This window comes from Pygocentrus nattereri, chromosome 27, assembly GCF_015220715.1.
Source record: "Pygocentrus nattereri isolate fPygNat1 chromosome 27, fPygNat1.pri, whole genome shotgun sequence".
In the NCBI taxonomy this organism is placed as follows: Eukaryota; Metazoa; Chordata; class Actinopteri; order Characiformes; family Serrasalmidae; genus Pygocentrus; species Pygocentrus nattereri.
Genome location: NC_051237.1, coordinates 18,328,718 through 18,351,673, shown reverse-complemented (window position 1 = coordinate 18,351,673; position 22,956 = coordinate 18,328,718). Strand labels below are relative to the sequence as shown.

Below are 22,956 nucleotides of genomic sequence, written 5' to 3'. Positions count from 1 at the left end.
GATGGGATAGGACCATACAAATGGTCCATTGGCCATATGCTGCTTTAAAGTGCAAGAGGCACGGCAGTTTTCTCAGAGGAAAAGCTTGTTCGTGTAATATGTGCGGATTTGTGTGGTTTATGGGACAGATAAACAGAAAGGGTGTGAAGTAGCTATTGTAGTTCATCAGCTAGCTGGCATCTATTGGTTTTGGTTTATTTTACAAGGGCAACATTTTCTTTACACACATATTGAGGTATAGTGGACTGTATAGGTTCAAACTCATTTGTAACATACAAAACTATGCTGCCACGTAGCATAGCACAGTTTTGTATGTACATTTTCACTTTTTTCAGATGTACTAAGATAAAGCTGTCCATTCAGCCTACAGCAGTTTAGCCCTGCCCACTTTTGCTGAAGTTATAAGGAGTGTTTCACCCTGGACTGCTTTTTGAATGAGGCACAGAACACGGCAGCCAGTGAACACATGTCATTTACATATCAGTCTTAAAGGCACTGTAAAAAACAAAAAACAACTTTTTCTTGTAGTGGCCAAAAACTCACAATGGAATCTTTGGATTGATGGAATCAATCAAAAACCTTCAATGGAAAAATGTGATCCCTCCATGGCATTCAAGAAGAGTTAACTATTTCAAGTACACATGTTTGAGAGCAGTGAGTCTTTTACACAAGAATCTTACGAAGTGCAGCATTAATATTTGCCAAAATAACATTTTCCCACATGGGTTCTTGAAGCACTTTTGGCTTGAGGATTCTGCATTTGGTTTACACCTACATCTAAACTGTCTGCGTGTCTGTGAATGTTTTTCTCAACAGTTGTAACTCTATACTAATTGCTAAATTACTGAATTAAATTAAACAGCTGAGGTGGATTATGTTGGCATTATTTTGGTTTGGCAAGTGCACGAGATGATGGCACACTGATGTAGAATTACCATAATTAGACATTCAAACAAACAAATGGAATTACCCAAAACATGTGTAGGAGATGTATTAATCAATCATTAATGCTTAATAAACAAGTGCCACATTTTCATCTTTAAGGACCAGTTCAATCAGTGCTACATTAGCAAAACCACACAGACTTACCAGCTTTCTGTAATAGTATCAGTTAAATGTTGGTGACATTGGTGTGGGTAGGAGAAGCTGACTTACTTTGAAATCAGGTGGGATCTGCGCTCCAAAGCCGAACGCTGGAAACATTTTATCACTGAAATCAGAGTCAGAGGGTCCAGATGATTAATGGTAGTGAGATGAATGAGATACAGTCTGAGAAACGAGCTGCAGTGAAGTACGACATTGGAAAGGGTCAAATATAATTGGCTCAGTGCTTGAACGGTGCACTCATTCAAGCGCTGATGTGATTGAGTGGCCCAAGTAGTGTATTTGCACATTATCCCTGATGTCACTTCAATAAGCATTTCATCAACATTCAGTCAAAGGGTATGATTTGCTGTGAGTGGACCAAGTTGCATAAACAGGTGCTAGATTGGTTAGTTTCTTTATTGAGATTGTAATCATAATTGATTGTACCAGATGTAACAGTGCTATATTAAGTGCTATTTAACTCTTAAATATATGAAGGTTTTACCTAGCCATGGAAAATTCAGATTATTAGTCACCTGACACCGTGCTGTGCTAAAGGCACGACTATACATAAAGTAAGGCCCACTAAGACATGATTTGACAAGTGTAGTTTGGAGGAACTCCAGTGGCCTGAACAGAGCCCTGACCTCAATCCCTCTGAACACCTTTGGGATGACTTGGAATGTTGATTGCAAGCCAGGTCTTTTCATTCAACATCAGTGCCTGACCTCGCAAGTGCTCTTTTGACTGAATGGGCACAAATTCAGACTTGTGTGTCTGTGGCTTTCCCAGAAGAGTGAAGACTGTTATAACTGCAAATGGGGGCAACTCCATATTAATGCCCACGGTTCTGGAATGGGATGGAACAAAATCATATAGTTGTGATATTCAGTTGTCCACATACTTTTGGCCACATAGTGTAAAGTTTTGTTCCTGACTTTTTGGTGAACACCAGTCATTGCACAGATTTGTTGAATTCTATCAGCAGTATGGCCATTTTATATGAATAATGAAGGGCTGATTAGCAAAGCAAGTATTGGATGATAAGTACTGGTAAGTACTGGTAACTTAACGAGAGCTTTAAAAATGGTTAAGCTGGATGCGGTTTGAGCAGGATAAAAGAGGTTTTGGTGATATCAGCTAGTGTTTGTTAGCAATATTAGCTTCACAGCTCAAAATAAGCAAGATATTACCCCAAATGTGTCTTGGCTGATTGTGTACTTCTGGGGTAATACGAAATTGTGTAAATTAGATTTTTCGCAGAACTATTCCTTTGATATACACACATATATATAAATATAAATATATATATATATATAATGAGATTGAAGGTTTTGATCTAATGGTTTATACAAATACTGGTTTTCTATAGACTTTCCATCACATATAAGTAACATTTATGCACAGTGGCATGCTTCATTGTTCAATGAGCCGTCCAACCGCAGTTACTTATTCATAAATCACACCTGTTTGAAAAATGAACCGATGATTTCAGTTTTAAATAAAATGTTGACCTTTTTGTCACTCAAAACTGACCACGTGTTTATGTCACGTTAATTTGACCGATCTTTTTCTCTATAATATTTTACCAGAAATATTAAAATAGTAAAATAATAGAAATATTAAAGTTTATGTAGAAGTGTGTAAGTAATAAAAGTGTAAAGAGTTCTACTGAAAAAGCTACTCTTACAGCATTTGGTCAAATTTGAAAAAATTAAAGACCATTTTGATAAAACGTTGGATTTTAAAGCACTGTTGAAATGTGTAAGTATGTGCATGTATTTAGTGGTTCTGTGGTCCTCAGGCTCTGGGCTCCTGAGTGGCACAACCATCAACAATGCCAAAGATTATATTTTGGTAAGAGAACTTCTTAAATCTAGTGGATATATCTATATTTTCATTTTGAGATAATGAGTATAGATTTTTACATTTATTTCTTGATATTTGTTACTTAATTTATTAAGTGATGAAAAACAAAGTAAACATGGTGACTTTTCTGTGTTTTCGCTGTTGCACTTGAATCACCTAGAAAATCACACTGAAGAACCTCCTCTCCATTAAGTATATTACAGCATAAGTGTCTTGTTCATGCCAGTCTGTCATTACACAGTTATGTCATCACATAAGTACAGGGAACAGTCCATTATAATCAAGACCTGGGGGTGGGGATGTGTATGCATGTGAATTGCTGACTGTTTACCTATGATTACTGAGGGTAATTTAAACGATCAAGAAGCATGTTATATCAGCATATTCACAGGAATCATCTTTCAATAACTTATCAGTTGAGAACTTTGAATAGCATGGTTCATTATGGTTCAGTCAGGTGGTCAGTAGATGGTCATTTACCTGTCATAGTCTTGGCAGATCTCGCCCACAGCCACCAGTGCTTTAAGGTACTCATTTGGCTGGTATGGGTGGATGTAGTGTAGAGAGCAGCTGTTCCGTGGGTCACCGTTTGAGGCGGTGAAATCAATCGCCACCTGCAGACACATAGCGATATCGTTACTGACAGTGATTACCGCTAATTAAAACTCCTACACCAGCAACAACTCACAGATTATGCCTCAGTGACTTCCCATCTGGACTTAGTGAGGAGACTGGGACAGGATCTATATGTTTAACCCTTAAAAGTCACAGTTATAGCTTGTATTAGGTCACAGTTATTTCTCACTCATAGCTCAATGAAATAAGCCGAGGAATTTGGTTGGATTCTAAACTTTCTCTATACCACATCAAACTGTGTGTAAAGGTTGTCTTTTCATGGCATAAATTCATGCCACAATTTAAAGGAAATTCAAACATAACACACAAAAGATTGGCAAAAACTGAAAATTCTTGTTGTGTTTGAGGCTGTAATGGAAAATGTACCCAAGTACTGTATGCAAAGGATTGTAGAACAGTTGACCTGTTTTCACTTCATTGCTATCAAGTATTCACCTTCTCTTTGATTTTCTTATACTAAATAATAGGTATAATCCTTCATTTGTGAAAATTTATTTTCTCATAAATAATATAATATATATATAGAATATATAATATATATTCTTCCTCTTTCTCTATCTTTCAGCTTGAGCTATAGTGCCACCAAATTCGAGCTCTCAACCTCTTCAACATAAAAATGCAAAAGACACTCTTTAGAGCCTGCGTTTGTCAGTTCTGGGCTACTGTAAAAACTTGCTGGAGCAGCATGGCAGCCTCTTTTGGAAGAAGACTTGCTTATATGCAGATATGAAGAGCTCATTGTAAGCTGATGAAAACACAGCAATTTGTAGTTAGAGGTGATTATGCACTAAGGAAAACATGGTTTAGTAAAACTAAACTTCCATTTTTGCTAATTGATTCCCCTAAATCTCACACGCTGCATCTCTAACACCTGAAAGAGAAATTCTGTGTTAATGTAGAAATTCATATGAGAGTGTGTGCAGATATTTTTTCATATCACCCAATAAGGTGAGCTAACTGGGAAGCATAGCAGCTAATTAGCTGAATTAGACACTATGAAATGACCACAACGGCCATTAAATTATCAGTCGTGACCGTTACAACAGTTCCAGGTGTCTCTTGAGCTGGTGGGAAATGAACCGTAAGGTCAGTTGGTTCATGATTAGGTCAGTTCTTGATTTTGAATGTGCAGGGAAAAAAACTCTTATAAGCCGAGCGCTTCTTCAGTAAACACTGCAATAAAATGTGTGGCTGGTGAATGTTCATGACTATACGACAAAAATTCACCACAAAAAGGTGTCACTTTATGGCGCCGTTGTCTAATGGTGTCTGATTGCACTCATACAATCTCACTCTGACAATGCAAAGCAATATAATGATGTTTGAAGATAAAAATGCAACTTCTTTAAGTAGGATTACTGAGCCCAGCTACAACTGCAGTGTCTCCACAGACCTCTCTTCAGACATGTTATGAATATACAACCCCAATTCCATTGAAGCTGGGATGTTGCGTAAAACAAATAAAAACAGAATATGATGATTTGCAAATCAACGTACATTTAGATTGGTATACTTTTCAACCAATATTCAATTGAATCCACTACAAAGACAAGATATTTCATGTTCAAATGGATAAACTTTATTGTTTTTTTCAAATATTCACTCATTTTGATTTTGATGCATGCAACACGTTCCAAAGAAGTTGGGAAAGGGGCAACCGAAGACTGGGAAAGTTGAGGAATGCTCAAAAAACACCTGTTTGGAACATTCCACAGGTGAACAGGTTAGTTGGAAACAGGTGAGTGTCATGATTGGGTATAAAGGGAGCATCCCTGAAAGGCTCAGTCGTTCACAAGCAAGGACGGGGCGAGGTTCACCACTTTGTGAACAACTGCGTGAGCAAATAGTCCAACAGTTTAAGAACAACGTTTCTCAATGTGCAACTGCAAGGAATTTAGGGATTATCATCATCTACAGTCCATAATATCATCAAAAGATTCAGAGAATCTGGAGAAATCTCTGCAAGCAGCAAGGCAGAAAACCAGCATTGAATGCCTGTGACCTTTGATCCCTCAGACGGCACTGCATTAAAAACCCACATCATTCTGTAACGGATATTAACCACATGGGCTCAGGAACACTTCGGAAAACCACTGTCAGTGAACACAGTTCGTCGCTCCATCTACAAGTGCAAGTTAAAACTCTGCCATGCAAAGCGAAGCCACATATCAACACCACCCAGAAACGCCGCCGGCTTCTCTGGGCCTGAGCTCATCTGAGATGGACTGACGCAAAGTGGAAAAGTGTCCTGTGGTCTGACGAGTCCACATTTCACACTGTTTTTGGAAATCATGGACGTCGTGTCCTCTGGGCCAAAGAAGAAAAGGACTGTCCGGATTGTTATCCAGATTGCCTGCAGTCCAGACCAGCAAAATACGACAACGGAGACCCCGGACTGCTGTGCAACTGAAGCTCTATATTAAGCAAGAATGGGAAAGAATTCCACCTACAAAGCTTCAACAATCAGTGTCCTCAGTTTCCAAACGCTTATTGAGTGTTGTTAAAGGAAAGGTGATGTAACACAGTGGGAAACACGCCCCTGTCCCAACTTCTTTGGAACGTGTTGCAGGCATCAAATTCAAAATGAGTGAATATTTGGGAAAAAACAATAAAGTTTATCCGTTTGAACATTAAATATCTCGTCTTTATAGTGTATTCAATTGAATATAAGTTGAAAAGGATTTGCAAATCATCATCTTCTGTTTTTATTTATGTTTTACACAACGTCCCAACTTCACTGTAATTGGGGTTGTAAGTAAGCTCTTCTCACATATGCAGTGAAACTCATTGGTTATGTTTGACTGGATGCATGATGTTTATTGTCTGACAGTATTATGTGACAGTATCTGAAACCATTTACTATAATCACAAATTCTGATCCCTGTAGCAGTGTTCTATATAGTGGTCCATATTTTTTTATGTAATGAGATTTATGTAGACCATTTCAGACATGTTTGGACATGGCAGTGAATTTATTGATCTGGAAAGACCAGTTTAGAAGATATTTTTCTGATATCTTTTTCTGAAGTTAAATTTGTCTCACAATTACAATAAAACCCTACGGTATCATTGCAGCACTACCTGTGTTATCCACTGGGAGGTAAGTTTTTTCACTGATGTGATGTAACGCTGATTTGTCCTGTAACACGTGATAATGCAAATACTTGAATTTGATGAAAAGGTTTGTGATTTGATGACAACTGTTGTACATATCTCTGAAAAAATGCATCTTTAAATTGACCTGATTCATTTGTTCCAGATGAATGAAATATATCAGATCAGCACAATGACTGCTGCTAATACCGCTGTCACATATAAAAAGCAGTCCAGGCCGAAACACTCTTTACAACATCAGTATGAATGGGTGGAGCTAAACTGCTATAGGCTAAATAGGCAGATGTATATGTGTTGTTTTTTTTGTGATATCATGATAACAGTGATTACAAAATGGGCTGTTTTTGCAGCTTAGTTTGCATATATGGACCATATGGACTCAAACCCTAACAGTGCTTACATCCTACATCAAGCTCAAGATAAACAAAAAAGAGTTTTCCATGATAACGGCCATTAAAAAGAAAAAACCTGAATGCAATACAAATGGTAGACAGTTAAATGACTTGTACTTGTCAGTTATGTAAATCAAATGTAAATGTAATTCTATGTGTATGTAAAATATATTTCATCAGTACAGCAAAACAACAGTAATAACTCTAACATGTGAGGGTGGAAGGGGAGGGCTTTTTCAAAATGTTCATATTAAGTTAATAATTGAGATATAAACAAATTATTCATAGCAGTTTTATATGAAATGCGCCGTTCTAGAGAAACTTTCCGAGAGAGAACTGTTCACAGTGGTGCTGATAGGAACCAGACATTTGTTGAGTTACTTCACAGAAAGCAATAATTTGAAATGTTTATAAAGACTTTGCCTCATGCTTACTAAGCTGCAGAATAGCTTTATGAAAAGCTTTTGGCATAAAATTTGTTTTGTAAATCCATTCATGACGGAAGGCACAGAGTATGCAAAGGTTTGTTCACCCCTTGTCCAATGATGTTTTTTTTAAGTTTACAAGTGAAAATAAGCCAACAAATCCTCTAAAGAGAACGTATTTATGCACATTTTAATGCACAATTTTTGTTTACTGAATTTAACATGGGGAAAAATAAACGGTGCATAAAACATGGCCTGTGCAAAGGTTTTTCCTCAATATGTCAAACTAGGCAAATAAATAGAAATGCACACAAAAAATAGCATTAATGCCAAAAATGGCATTCATTTGGTCCCTGTGTTTAATGTATTAACTTAACTTTCACTTAGTAGAGGCCAAACAATGCACCCAAAAATTCCTTTTTGGATGTACCACTATTTTACTATTATCAACATTACATACAACAAATAATGTAGAAGCAGGTTCACTGTTAATTTTAGATACCAAATGAAACGGCAGCCTTTAAACTAGCTCTATTTTAAAGATGTTTATGGCTGCGTCTTGTTGTTCGACCAAGTTAAATGCAGCTGCTGATTTAAGACCAGTTTCAGTTATCTTAGTGCTGATGCCAGGAAATATACCGAAGAAGCTGATCTCAGAACGGAGCTTCCAGACGGTCTCCCTGGAGACTGTGCATCTGCAGTGTTTACTCATTAATAATGGAGCACTGTGGTCTTTTCATGCAGTCAAAGATGGGAGATCCCCTTCAGAATCACTTACTGTGAACTGGATCTGACAACCACCCATTATATAATCCAGAAACGAGTGCATCTTTATGATCTGAAAGGAGAAAAAGGCAGACATTACTGAAGCAGACATTACTGAACATGTACTCTCTCACAAAAGCAGAGGAGCAGCTGCGAATCTCATGGTTTAAAATAGCTGATTTCTCTGTTGTATAGTTCTCTTTTGACCAAATCCATTGCGCTGTAGCAGCAGGCAAGTAGACAGAGGTGTGAAGAAACTAGGCACCAAGAAAAAACACAAAGGCAGCTCCCTCACCTTACACTGGGTCAACATCACCACACCAGAGTTTCTGTAGTTCTTCTTCTTCACTTGATACTTTGGATTGATGCATTCCCACTGAATCTGTTTCCAACAGGCAGATGAGAAAAAGCGTTTCCTTAAAGTAGCTGTTTGGTGGAAAGTCAAATGTACACAACCGAAAGTATGCTGTAAAAAGTGGCTCGTCAGATCTATTTAAACATTTACTTCATGTGGTAACAAGCAACTGAACTAGTTTTATTCAATCCAAAAAACTACATTGATTGAAAGAATCATTCTTTCAAAGTATTTATTTAGGTTGGATAAAACTAGGTTCATGTACTTGTTAACACATGAAGTAATTTTTTTAAGTAGATCTCATGAGCCACTTTTTACAGTACACCGGATCAGATGAGACATGTTTAGTAGTTGAAGCTTGCTTCTTTAGTTTTGCACTGGATCTATGAGGCTAATACAGTTGCCAGTATTATAGCACAACTTTTTTCTGCATCCCACCATTGAAATATATTTAATTAATGCATATCAGATATATTTAATTATGGTAACACTTTATTTGAAGGCTACCTACATAAGGGCTTTATGACGCATTCATAAGCACTGAATAATGTGTTTATGAAGCACTACTTGAACATTTAATAAGTGCTTATGTCGGTTCTCGCAACCTGACATAAGATGTTTTATGAAATGAATGACAAACATTGAACATATTTACAGCACTAAACATGCCATGGAGGGAAGAGGGGGCGGTTTCCAGGCATATTTAACCTGATATCAGTACAATGTCGTCTTAAGAATGCTGACATAAATAGTTATGTATAGTGTTTTAAATGTTTAGTGCTGTAAATATGTTCAACATTTATTCATATTATGTCAGCACAATGTCATTTATTTCATAAAACATCTTATGTCAGGTTGCGAGAACCGACATAAGCACTTAATAAATGTTCAAGTAGTTCTTCATAAACACATTATTCAGTGCTTATGAATGCGTCATAAAGCCCTTATGTAGGTAGCCTTCAAATAAAGTGTTACCTTAATTAAATATATCTGATATGCATTAATTAAATATATTTCAATGGTGGGATGCAGAAAAAAGTTGTGCTATAATACTGGCAACTGTATTAGCCTCATAGATCCAGTGCAAAACTAAAGAAGCAAGCTTCAACTACTAAACATGTCTCATCTGATCCGGTGTACTGTAAAAAGTGGCTCATGAGATCTACTTAAAAAAATTACTTCATGTGTTAACAAGTACATGAACCTAGTTTTATCCAGGTTTAGGTTAAGGTTATGGCTAGGATTACAGCCAGGTTTACACTTAAAGGGAACGATGATCAAGCTAATAGATATTTAGTTCAATGTAACTTGAAAGTAAATGAAGTATCTACAAAGCATCTAAAGTGGACTATCCAAATAAAGTGTTACTGTCTAGTGTAACTAGGACATTATTGACCCTGTTTAGCTGCTAGTGAACAATGAGTGGTAAGAGGAGAGGGCAGAGAACCCCTCGCTCTGAAAACAATTCACAACTCTTTACAAAGACGTGCCAAGATAAAACTGACAACACAACTGCAGCTTTCTTGATATCAAAAACTGTGCATGATTGCCACAATAAAAAAACAGCATTTAAACACAATAAGAACACTTTTATTAATGGTGACTTGCTTGATGACATAGACAGAAATCCAGTATTGCGCTTGTAAATTATACATGCTTCCACTGAAATATATGACATTAATCTTATTAAACAAAAATGGCATATAGCTCAACTGAGGGACCTCCAACACAGGTAGAAATAACATTTATTAGCTCTTATTATTATATAAGTTAGGACAATATTTAGGATGCTTCTGTAATATTCTTTATCTAGATTTAAGATAAGATTATGAATATAGGTGGTGTTATTCTGTCACAGCTACTGTCCTAAATTCAATCTTAACTGAAGTTGCCTCTGTGACTAAACTTATGAGATTGTTAGAATGTTCCTGTAATATGGCCTCAGGTAGCTAACAAGTAATGAAAGATTATGAGAAATTAATGAAGAGACTCATTCTCTTTGCATGCTCCATTAAACACAAAGTTCTGTATTCAGCTGTGTAAATTCGCATTATGCAAACTGAATGGCTAAATCATCACACTTTGCCTTATCAAAGTATAGACAAAATGCAGGCCATAAGATGGCAGCTACCACTGTTTCTAGCTATGCAGTGAGCTTTTACACATTTTTTATAGATGACAGTATGTCATGAAGCATTAGAAATCACAGCAGCAAGCTTATTTGATATGATTTATCAAGTTGATGTGGTTTGAGACAAGTGTGTGATGTTAATGATGCAGTTTGAGCAATGCTCATTGGTGGTTAGAAGCGTGTTAGCTAGCTTAGCCTAACAGCAGTGCAAAATGAAAGAAACAAACTTCAGACACCAAACATCTCTTGGCTAAATGACTTCATTAGTCATGAGGCAAAGGTGTAAATTCCTTAGTTCCTTAGTAAGTTAGTAGTCAAATTCTAGAAAATGAGTTCCTTTGCATATTCATGTTTTTTGCATGCTACCCTGTTGGTCAATGTGATGTTTGAACGTGGCTCTAAAGTCTTGATATCTAACTGTCTGATGAGATGTTTTAAACCTGTTCAACATTTTCAGAAGCATGTCAACCAGCAAAAAACCCAGGGACGCAGCACAATGCACTACACACACAGCTCATTCGACTTATTTGCTCAGCAGATTCATGAAGAGTTTGTTGGAAGACACTTTAAACATCTTTGCCAGTGATGATTGTAGTTCAACACGGCACAGTTATAAACATTTTGCTAACTTTCATAATAGATCTTTCCATATGCCATTAGTTTAATAGTGCTTTTGATACATTTAATGGTGATACGAAAGAGAAAAGAATGGGACATTCATCTCAGTCCACAAGAGACACATTCTCTTTGCATACTTCATTAAACATAATGTTCTTTATCCATCTGTGTAATGTGATACTGGTGTGGGAAGCAATTAATATTTTCGAATGTCCATTAAGACAAAGAAGTGTCCATTCACACACAGTAATAATGAATAAGGGACTTAATTTGATTAGCTGTCTGAATCAGTCGGGATGGGTTAAAGGTAAAAGTGCCAACTAAATATACAATCACATTTAATCATGTTTTTGTCCACTACAGGATGATTGGCCATCATAGATGTAAGTAAGTAGGCACTAGAATGCTCCAGAGATGTGTTGAACCTGAACCTGGAAGGAATATTCAGTCTGAGAAGTGTTTGAAACAGCACCAAAACTCATGGGGAAAGTTATGAATGGATCCCCAAAGATATGTGACTTTCTTAGCTTCAACTTTTTTTGTCTAAGGTGAAATAAAGTATATTTCAATACTGTAGTAATAAAAGATCCTTGATTTCTAAATTCTTTCTCCTAAGACCACTTTGGGGGAACAAAGAAGCTTAACATGAGCAATTCTAGACATAAGAGAAGAGATTTTTCTTCAACACTGATAGATTGCTGAAATAAGTATAAAATGGAGAAGAGAAATATAAGAAAATGATCAGATCTTTCTAATATAAACACAGTGATGGTCATGGTCATAAATATGTTTTAGTGAAGAATGGAGTAAGATGATAAAGAGTTAAGCCGTCTGTGAGGCATTATTTTGATGAAAGTGGAAAAAAAAGGTTCTCAGGAATCTAGTTTCATAAAAAGTCTCTTGCTGATTTCGAACAGGGCTTATCAACAACTTGATGAAATGATTGAGATGAAGAGATCTTATTTCCGGGGAGGTAACTGAAGAAGTCTTCCAAAAAAACATCTTGGATGATGCATTAATACATTATGAGCAAGAATCTGTCGGGACTCATCACTTTGTCCAAAACTTTGTCAACAGTTTAAGAACAACATTCCTCCAAGAGCATTTGCATGCATTTTAGGTATTTCACCCTCTAAGGTGCAGAATATCATTAAAAGAGTCAGGGAATCAGTAGAATTCTTTGTGTGTGAAGGGCAAGGCCAAAAACCTATTTAAAAAACTGCATTAAAAACCAACATGCTTCTCTAATTAATATACCCATCTGGAACACAAGGGAAAAAACCCTTTGTCAAATGAAGTTCAACCCTGCATCTACAAATGCAAGTTAAGACTCTGCTACATGAAGTGGAAGCTGTATATCAGCAAGACCCAAAAACACTGCTGACTCATCTAAACTAAAGATAATCGGTGGAATCGTGGAAATGTGTGTTGTGGTCTGACGAGTCCACCTTTCAAATTATTTTTGGAATCGATGGACATTGTGGTCTCCGGACCAAAGAGGAAAAGGACCATTTCAATTGTTACCAACACAAGTTCAAAAGCCATCGTGTCATGAATCCACAGAGTCCTAGCAAGGATTCGGACTCAATCTCCCAGAATCCCCTGGCAGATCACATGATCACACTTCCTAAGAAACTCAGAAAGGATTCTGGGAGATCAGCTGAGTCCTGAAATCTCCACACGCACCTATCAGCACTTTAGATCACCAGAGTACTTATTATTGTCACCTGTGTAACTGATCATATGATCTTCCTAAAATAGCTCATAAGCCTGGGTTTTGGCCTTAGACAGTTGCGTGGTATTGTTTCAATTTGCGAACTACTGAGCGCTATATCTGTTGTGTATTTCTGTGTATGACCTGTACTTTACGTTTCTCCAACTCTGCCTTTTGCTGTGCCCTCTGGATTGTTTGCCCTGGACAAACTTGGACTCAGATTTTTCTAGTAAAGCCTTCCTTTTGGCTTTTAACCGCAAGTGTCTGAATTGTGTTGAAACATTTCAGAATACCTCGCCTAACATGAAGACGGCGTAGCCCGAGGCATTTCAAAACGCCCTGACGGAACAAGGTGAGATGGGATGACATCAACAGGTTTTGGCAGGAGTCACTCAGTCATTAGAGCTGCTAGCCCATCAACAATCTGAACAGCAAGCTCAGTTAGCTCAACTAGTTACTAGTATCAAGGGGTTAACTAGTCAGTTGCAAAATATAAACTTGGTGCATATGTAACTCGAAGTTACATATACAGACACTAGGTCTCCAGCTGAGGATGCTCATGCTACATTTCCTGTCAGTAAACCTGATAAATTTGAGGGTGATCCAGATAAGTGCCAAGGGTTTCTACTCCAGTGGTCACTGTTTTTTGAGAATTCCCCAGTCAGTTCGGATCAAGCCAAAATTTCCTTCATAGTGTCACGATTAGCTGATAAAGCACTGAAATGGACTACGGCCAGTTGGATTCATATCCAGCGATTATCATATATCCAGTTTATTATGGAATTTAAAACCGTGTTTGGTCACCCGTACGAGGGCAAATTCAGTGGGGAATTACTTTTTAAGTTATGCCAGGGAAATTGCTCCATGGTAGATTATTCCCTGGAGTTTCATACCCTGGCAGCTAGTAGTGGGTGGAATGAAGCTACCCTTTTAGTCATGTTTCGCCAGGGATTGAACACAGATATTTTAAATGAGCTTGTATGCAAAGACGATGACTTGAACATTGATTAGCTCATTAAGTTGGCTATCCGCTTGGATCATTTGCTACATCACCACTCTTCTCCTAACGAACGAAGGAATAGAAGATCACTTACCACAGTGACATCAGTCCCAGAACCAGCAGAAAGTACTGAGCCCAGGCAGTGTGACTCATTTTGTTTATCCCCAGAGGAGAGATAGCGCTGATTGTCTAGCACCTGTGTCTATATTGTATCTATATAACTTTGTAAATGTTGAGTCAGACCACAAACACAAGGCTCCGACCCCTGGACAGTGTACCCACAAAGGGGTTGGTTTCCAAGTCTTTCATGTTACCTGTAACGATTTACTGTCACCTGCTATCACTTGTCATTTCAGCCCTAATGGACTCCGGAGCAGAAGGAAATTTCATACATGCCAGGTTGGTGGAGCAACTTCGCATTCCAATGGAGACCTCGAAGACATCATTAAAGGTGGTAGCTATAGACGGAGGTCCAGTAGGCCTGGGGATCATCTCACAAGTAACACAACCTGTTCAACTGCAGACCAGTGCTCTACACAAGGAGACCTTATCATTCCTAGTGCTTGAACCCTCTGAATTTGATTTAATTTTTTGGTCTTCTCTGGCTAGAGAAACACAATCCTTCCATTTCTTGGTCCAATCACACTATTCAAAAATGGAGTTTTTTCAGTCATGTCTTTCATGCCCATCAATAATTATTGCGTCAACCTCAGAAAGCCCCAATGCTAATGATGCTTTCCAAATCCCCTCTGAATACACTGATTTGAAAGAGGTCTTCAACAAGAACAATGCCACCCAGCTGCCGCCACATATGACTGTGTGATTGAACTCGTAGACAACCCTGTTTTTCCAGAATACATCCCTTGACACAAGAGGAAGAAAAGGCCCTAGACACATACAGCCAGGAAGCCCTGGAACAGGGCTTTATTAAAACATCAACCTCTCCTGTAGCATCTAGCTTCGTTTTCTTTAAAAAGAAAGATGGTGGATTACACCCCTGCATAGATTATTGGGCCCTTATCCAAATCACCAAAACCTACCCCTATCCTCTTCCTCTTGTCCCGGTAGCCTTGGAACAGTTAAAAGGAGCTACATACTTTACCAAACTCGATCTCAGCAGTGCATATAACTTGATCAGAATGGAAGACAGCTTTCATGACCACAAAGAGGCACTATGAATACTTGGTAATGCCTTTCGGAATCTTTATCGCCCCCTCTGTCTTTCAAGCCTTCATTAATGAAGTACTCCAAGACATGCTAGGGAGATACGTTATTGCATATTTAGATGATATCCTAGTGTACTCCCCTGATAGAGAATCACATATCCAACATGTTCGTGCTGTTTTGAGACGTTCAATGGATAAAAATGTATATGTGAATGGTGAAAAATGTGGGTTCCACTTGCAATCAGTGTCATTCTTAGGATACATTATTAATGCACAAGGAGTAATCGTGGACAATTAGAAGGTCGAGGCAGTTTTCAGTGGACCACACCCTCATCAGTGAAAGAATTACAGAGGTTCTTAGGTTTCACAAACTTCTATTGCAGATTCATACGAAACTTTAGTAGTATTGCTGCTCCTCTCATGTCTTTACTTAAAGGTGGCTCTAAAAGACTAAAATGGACAGACCACATTTCAGAAACTAAAAGAAGCATTCACCACAGCCCCCATTCTAAAGCATCCAGACCCTTTAGAGCCCTTCATCGTCGAGGTAGATGCTCTAGACACAGAAGTAGGGGCAGTTCTATACCAATATTTGGGCTCACCTCTGAAATTGCATCCCATGGCATTCTACTCCCATAAATTGTCTCCTGCAGAACGAAACTATGACATAGGTGATGGGGAATTACTAGCTGTTAAATTAGCACTCAAAAAATGGCGACATTGGCTCGAAGGAGCTATGCATCCGTTTGTCGTGTTAACAGACCACAAGAACCTAGAATATCTACTCAATGCAAAACATTTAAACTCCCATCAGGCTAGATGGTCATTATTCTTCTCTCGTTTTAATTTCAGTATAACCTATAACCTATATAACCAGGATCCAGAAATACTATGGCAGATGCTTTATCTCGATTCTACGAGAAAGACAGTATATCTACTGAATTGGATAAGTTTGAGCGCATCCTCCCACTTGACAGTTCTATAGCATCTATCTGTTGGGAGATCGACAAAGCGATTGCAAAGGCATTACCAAATGTAGTGGCACCAAGTCAGTGCCCCCAAGGAAAAACATATGTCCCTGATCAGTTCCATATACAACTTATCACATGGGCCCATTCATCACTTACATCAGGTCACTCTGGAGAGATGAGAATGCACCAGCTCCTATCCCATCGATATTGGTGGAAATCAATGCATAAGGACATACATTCTTTTGTTCACTCTTGCTCCACATGTTCTCAATGCAAAACCCCTAAGACACTGACCGCAGTAAGATAGTCCCCTTTACCAGTCCCTGTCAGACCCTGGTCCCACATAGCCGTGGATTTTGTAACTGACCTACGTGAAACGCAAGGCTTTACAACCATCCTGACAGTTAAAGATTGTTTTTCTAGAGACTTTGTTCAACTATGTTGTCAGGTTTTTTGGCATACCTGAAGATATCTTGTATGATAGGTGACCCCTATTTACTTCCCAGGTTTGGGCTGTTTTTTGGAGAGTATAGGAGTTTCCATAAGCAAAATTCCTTCGAATATTCTGTCATGAAAGTTCCTCTGACTGGTCCCATTTCTTACCCTGGGCAGAGATGGCTCAGAACTCACTCACTAGCTGAGCTACTGGAATGACACCTTTTCAATGTATTTGGGTTACCAACCACCTTTAGTGCCCTGGACGGGTGCTACCACCGATGTACTGGCAGTGGATGACTGGATGCAGAGGAGTAAAAAGGTGATAGAAGAGACACATCAGCACATAGAAACTGCAAAGGAACAAAGAGCAAGCTGATAGGCGCCGGAGTGATAACCCTGTAATCCGGCCAGGAGACTGTGTGTGGTTATCTACCAAGGATTTCCGTAATCTAGAGGGAAGTAGAAAACTACAGCCCAAATACATTGGGCCCTTCAAAATAGTAAAGAGGGCGTGGTGGTCGTCGTTCCTCAGCCTTCCCGGACTCTTTAGGGGGAGGGTGCTTTCATGAATCCATGGAGTCCTAGCAAGGATTCGGACTTGATCTTCCAGAATCCTCTGGCAGATCACATGACCACACTTCCTTAGAACTCAGAAACTCAAATGGACTCGATCTTCCAGAATCCTCTGGGAGATCAGCTGACTGAAATCTCCACAATCAGTGCTCTAGATCGCCAGAGTACTAATTATTGTCACCTGGGTAGTTCATCATATGATCTTCCTAATATAGCTTATAAGCCTGGGCTTTAGCCTTAGACAGTTGCGAGGTATTGTTTCAATTTGCGAACTACTGAGCGCTATATCTGTTGCGTATTTCTGTGTATGACCTGTACTTTAGGTTTCTCCGCCTTTTGCTGTGCCCTCTGGATTGTATGCCCTGGATTTCTGATTACTGCTTTTGACCTTTTGCTTGTTTTTTTGACTACGCCTTCTGCCTTCTCCCTTTTTGGCTATTTCGCTATAGTGCTTGTTGTTGTCTTATATCTGTTGTGCCTTCTGGATTTGGACCCTGCCTGTTTTTTGACCACGAACTTGGACTCTAGTAATTGGATTTTCTAGTAAAGCCTTCTCTTTGTCTTTTAACTGCAAGCATCCAAATTCTGTTGAAACATTACACAGCATCTGTCGTGATATGGGGACAGAGAGAGGCAGGGGGAGAATGAGAGTGAAAGAGCTAGTGGAGATGGAAAGAATGTAAAGGAGGCTGTGAGAGAGTGAAAAAGGGTGAAGAAGACCGAGGAGAGTGAGGGAAGGAAGCAGCAGAACAGAAGTGCATGTTGGTTGATTTCTGTGGTCGATGTTCCCGTAAAAGATGTTATTTGAGTGTCGGTCTTTGTTTTCTAAATGTGTTTTTCCTTTTTGTTTACCAGGGATTATAGTGTCTATTGTCAGTCATAAACATTTCAGTGCACTGTTATTCTCCCAAATCATATAAAAATGGCTGGTAGACTGACAAACTAACAAAGTTGTCAGGTTAAAACTAGCACACGGAGGTTAGATGAATTTTAATACATATTTATGTGACAGTTTAGTTTCACAAAGCCTTCAAAGAACATATAAATAGTCTAATTGGTCTGACCTACTGCTCCAGTTTTGTTAGATCTGTTTAAGATGAATTTTAATACATATTCATGTAACAGTTTAGTTTCACAGCTCTGATGTCTTCATTGAATGCTGAAGACATACATTTGGCATGTAAATGAAAAACTGTGTAGTTATTTTAAATATTTTTATTTATCTATGTCTCCCCCTGCTCCATGCTCCTTGCCTCAGCATCAAAGTATACTATAAACCTGTGGCAAGCACTGCATATAAAATTTTTGTTTCCACTGGGTAAGGTTACAGCTTATCCCTTACAACTTCATTACTGTAAGACTGGGTTGCCTATAGACAAAATACAAACAATATGAGGATGTTATAATACACTAATGTGAAGTACAATATGAGCCTATAAAAACAGACGCATGTTACTGGCAACTCATTAGCAAGTAGAAGGCTGTAAACTGAAATGCTGACAGCAGTGTGTGGTAGTAAATAAATACAATAATAATTCTGTAAATGCTTTACAGTGACTGTAAAATTACAGCAAATCCATGGCAACTGTGCTGCTAGTAGTAGTAATAATTTTGACTGATATGTTGCCGGGCAACCACAGTCTACTGTTAACTCTATCACACCACTGGTGGTTCATTCTGTGAATGTGCTTTAACTTAAATCTGCTGCCAGAGGAGTGTGTAGAAGGCACCAGACTGAAATGTGTTAACGGCTAGAATCGGCTGAGATTACACTGAGATATGTTTCTATTGACCATATTTATATACCATAATGTATCTTGCTGCCATTTAGTAAAAGCAATAAGCCACTCAAGGCCACGCATTAGTGTTTTTACCATAGCTACCCCACTTTGTGATGTACAGCATGCCTTAACCATGGAAAACATACTGCACTGCACGACCTCCTATGGTTCGCTGCCTCTAAATATAGCATGTTTCTGGAGAACGTAACTACAATATAATTCTGTGAATGTGAAATATAGTAGTGCAGCTATAAAAGTACAACACAATAACAGCAGAGCTGACAACAATTTTCCATTTTTTTCATTTGCTTAACAGGGAATTTTGCAGATTTTTCAACATTTTTACATGATTCAGTCTTTGAAATTTAACCAAAGTCATTTACAGTGTTTTGATGTGGAATGGGCTGCTGTCGAAAAACTTGCAGTTCCAGATTTCTTTACAATGGTGGTGATGGGAACCATGGGTTGTGATGAATACAATGCAAATATAGTCATTTTATTAACTATCCAAAACCACCAGTGAACCTTTCAAAGTTTTTATATGTAATGTTGATAATGATAAAATAATGGAACATCTCTGGGACAATTTTGTCTTACAGAGCCCTGCAAGTGCACCTCCGACATGAACGGATGACTTGGTAAAAATGACTTGGTAAAATTCGAGAACAGCGCATTTCACATCAAACCACTCTGAACGACTTTGTTTACAACCCCTGAATTATGAAGATATTTTGAAAAATCTGTCTGCTTTAAGGAGAGTGTGGATAAAGTACTCGCGGATTCCTCTACCAGGTCTAGGCTGTTCACTGACAAGTAATAAATATGCAGCGAACACAGTGGTTCACTGATTAACCATCGAGACAAACAGTGTCAGAAGAACCTTGTTTACTGTGCTTCCAAGTGTGCTCAAGAGGATGACAATGGAAATTAAGTAAATGAAATATAAATCCTAACAAGGCTGACAGTGGACTGCTAATTTCCTCCAAAGAGCCTTTCAGCTGTCAGCAACAATGACAGTGATGGGCCAACACTGTGAGACTAACCAATGAAGCAGGGCTGAGTGTAAATTGAACGATACCAGTGTGTTTACCTGTCTGGAATAGAGCGTTTATGGATCATTCTACTGAAATGGTTGAAAATACATTTCACTGACTTGGACTTTTTACTAAAATCCTGTTGCTTTTGGTAACTTTATATCTTAATAATGATTATTTTATTACAATTATTGGTTAAACATACCATTTTGTCACAACGAACACAATAATAACACTAAAACTTTACCAAATGTTTCCGTTTTAGCTCAGTTTGAGCCTAAATCAAAAACGCTAGCCAGTACACACAGCTTTGACAGTTAAACACACGTGAAATCATAGCATTTTTTTTTAATCATAAAATTTTCAGATATTGGGATACATTTATTTAAAAAAAAAAAAGGATCTGACTGCTCACCATAAGGCCATGAGGGACAGGAAGGATTGGGCAAAATAATTAGAAAAAATAGTGATGGCTAATACTAAATACAACTTGGTAAGTAATACATACATTATATATATATATATATACAGAGCTCAGTAACACTGAGAATAATAACTAATCATCACATTGGTTTATCAGTCTACTCAGGCTTTAGTACGAACTTCAGTGTATGAAGAGAAGCCATTAGTTGAGGTTCTCTTTAAAATTTGTTTAACAAGCATGTTTGCTACATGTTGTGTGCTGATTCTGAAATAATTAAGCACTGATTTTTTTAAAATATTGTATGTTTTTGTGGATAAGTATTCTAGAAGCATTTTGCATTCTTTGCATTCATTTTGCATTGCAACATTAAACGTAACTGTATTTTGATTACTGCCTTTACAAATTGGACTTGGAGTGAATATAGATACTTCCTTTCAGTATTCCGAATATGTATTTCCAGTACTTGTATTCCATTACATCCCATTCCTGGGGACAGGAGGTGGTCTAACTTCCTGCTCTTAAATGCAGCGGTGTGGCTAAAATAAGTCCCTGCCTATGAACTGAAACTCGTTGTGTTTCAGCAGCAACATGAAAAAGTGGGACAGCAATTTTTGAATGAAGTCATTTTTTAATTCTAAACTTCCCATTACAACAAATGAAAAACATCTTAAAAATACTTCATTGAATATTTAATACTTTTTTAACAGCGGGACAGCAGTTTGAACTAATTTGGTAGAATGTTCTGTATACTGTAGTGAGTGTGGATGTGCTCAGTGTAGCTCTGATCTAAAGGTTTCTTTGTTGCTCCCACACTTTAATCTGTCAAAATACACCACTGGAATCATCCATCAGACCTTGTAGTGATATCCAGCTACGGTCTCTATCTCTATCTCTCTCCACTGGCAACATTCTGTGCGAAACAGAACAGAAATGGGCTCAGTGGGATACAGAGCAGGGCTGAACGAAGAAAGGAACGGAGAGAGACAGCGAAAACAGAGTGAGCCAGAGGGAAACAGACAGAAGAAGGGAAGGAGAAAGGAAGGATGATAGGGAAGCTTCGGCTTCTATTCTGTTTTGCTTTCAGTTTTTCAAAGAAATCTGGGATATTTTCACACCTCCACAGTTCAGTCTTAGAAGTTGGAAAAATGTTCTGCTTCTCAAGATCCAAATAATCTCGAACACATTTAGTGGTGTGAGATCTGGCCTGATCTGGAGTGGCGAGTCCATTTTTTCTGAGAACACCAGGAGCTTCTATGCTTGATTTGCACATGAGGGTCTTGACAGCTACACATCCTTTCAGACTCATGGTGTTGAGTTGTCTTCTCACAGTGGAAGGATGGAAACACCTGTGAATATTTCTAAATCTGAAGCAAGAGTAGAGCTCGATTTTCTCCCCTCTCTCTCTCAAAGATGAAAGCTTTAAGTACTTTGGTGCATCTGTAATTTAATCGTTTTTGCAGTAGTCTTTTAACATTTTGGAAACACATTCCTTTGACTTTACTTTTCTTATGCATTTTGTTTTGTTATTTTATATCCAATATCATCTGAAATATCTCCTGAAGAAATAAAGAACTTGTGCCTGACTGGAAGTGAAATAAATGAAGGGTGGTCTTCGAAGAATACATTTATGTAGTAGTTCGATGGTGGAGGGGTGCACAGTGACAAACAGGGATTTCCTAAACAGGGATCACTAGTTTCATGGGAAAAAAATGGATCTCTCGCGTTAAACAATTGCGGGGCAGGGATGCTCTAAAGGGAATGTGTAATTTTATTCAGGGACAGCTGGTGTAATAGGGTTAAAACCACTACAGAGCTGCTGTGTCCTCAGTATGAAATGGCTCTTTCTGCAGTTTTCAAGCCCCTATAGGGAATCTCTCACCACTACATGAGAGGAAATCAGCAATAGAGCACTGCAGAGGCTACTGGAGGAAACAGATAGGAATCAGCATCTTTGTGCTGCAGAGAAAGTGAACAGTAAGAGTCAAAATGGGGAGTAGGTGTGTGTACGCAGGTGTGTATTATGGATGGTATTATTTCACAGCACTACAAAAGACTTTGAGCATAAAATTTCAGGGCACAAATTCTTTGAGCATACCTTCTTAAAGGTGCGGTAGAATGTATTTATTCAGTATTATAAATTGCTCTCTGATATCTATGTTCTACGTAGGGATGTGATCTTGGTTGAGGCGAGAAATGCCCAGCTGTGGTTTTACATGCCCATTTACACCCTTTAGAATGAAAATGTTTTCCCTTTGTTGATGGGCTCATGAATCATTTGATGAGCTCTGCTCTGATTTGCTGGTTTACACAGAGGCTCTGTGATGGCTCACACAGAAGCAACATAGACACAGGCAGGGAAATGAAATAGACCTCTGTGTGAATAAGCTGGGTATGTCATATTTTTTAGTTAGCTATGCTAGTTACTTGGAGCTTGCTAGTAGCTGGTATTACCTACACTAGCTAC

At 38.3% G+C, this 22,956-nt stretch overlaps 1 protein-coding gene across 1 annotated transcript in view; it reads right to left on the bottom strand.

Moving 5' to 3' along the window:
- The window catches only part of cpne4b (copine IVb), a 79,858-nt gene that overhangs the window by 18,079 nt on the left and 38,823 nt on the right, over positions 1-22,956 (bottom strand). Inside the window, exons 9-12 of the mRNA XM_017693597.2 lie at positions 8,583-8,669; positions 8,301-8,360; positions 3,436-3,569; positions 1,156-1,210 (exon numbers count right to left, since the gene is read on the bottom strand). Coding sequence (XP_017549086.1) covers positions 1,156-1,210; positions 3,436-3,569; positions 8,301-8,360; positions 8,583-8,669 — 336 coding nt within the window. The remainder of the gene's footprint in view (positions 1-1,155; positions 1,211-3,435; positions 3,570-8,300; positions 8,361-8,582; positions 8,670-22,956) is intronic.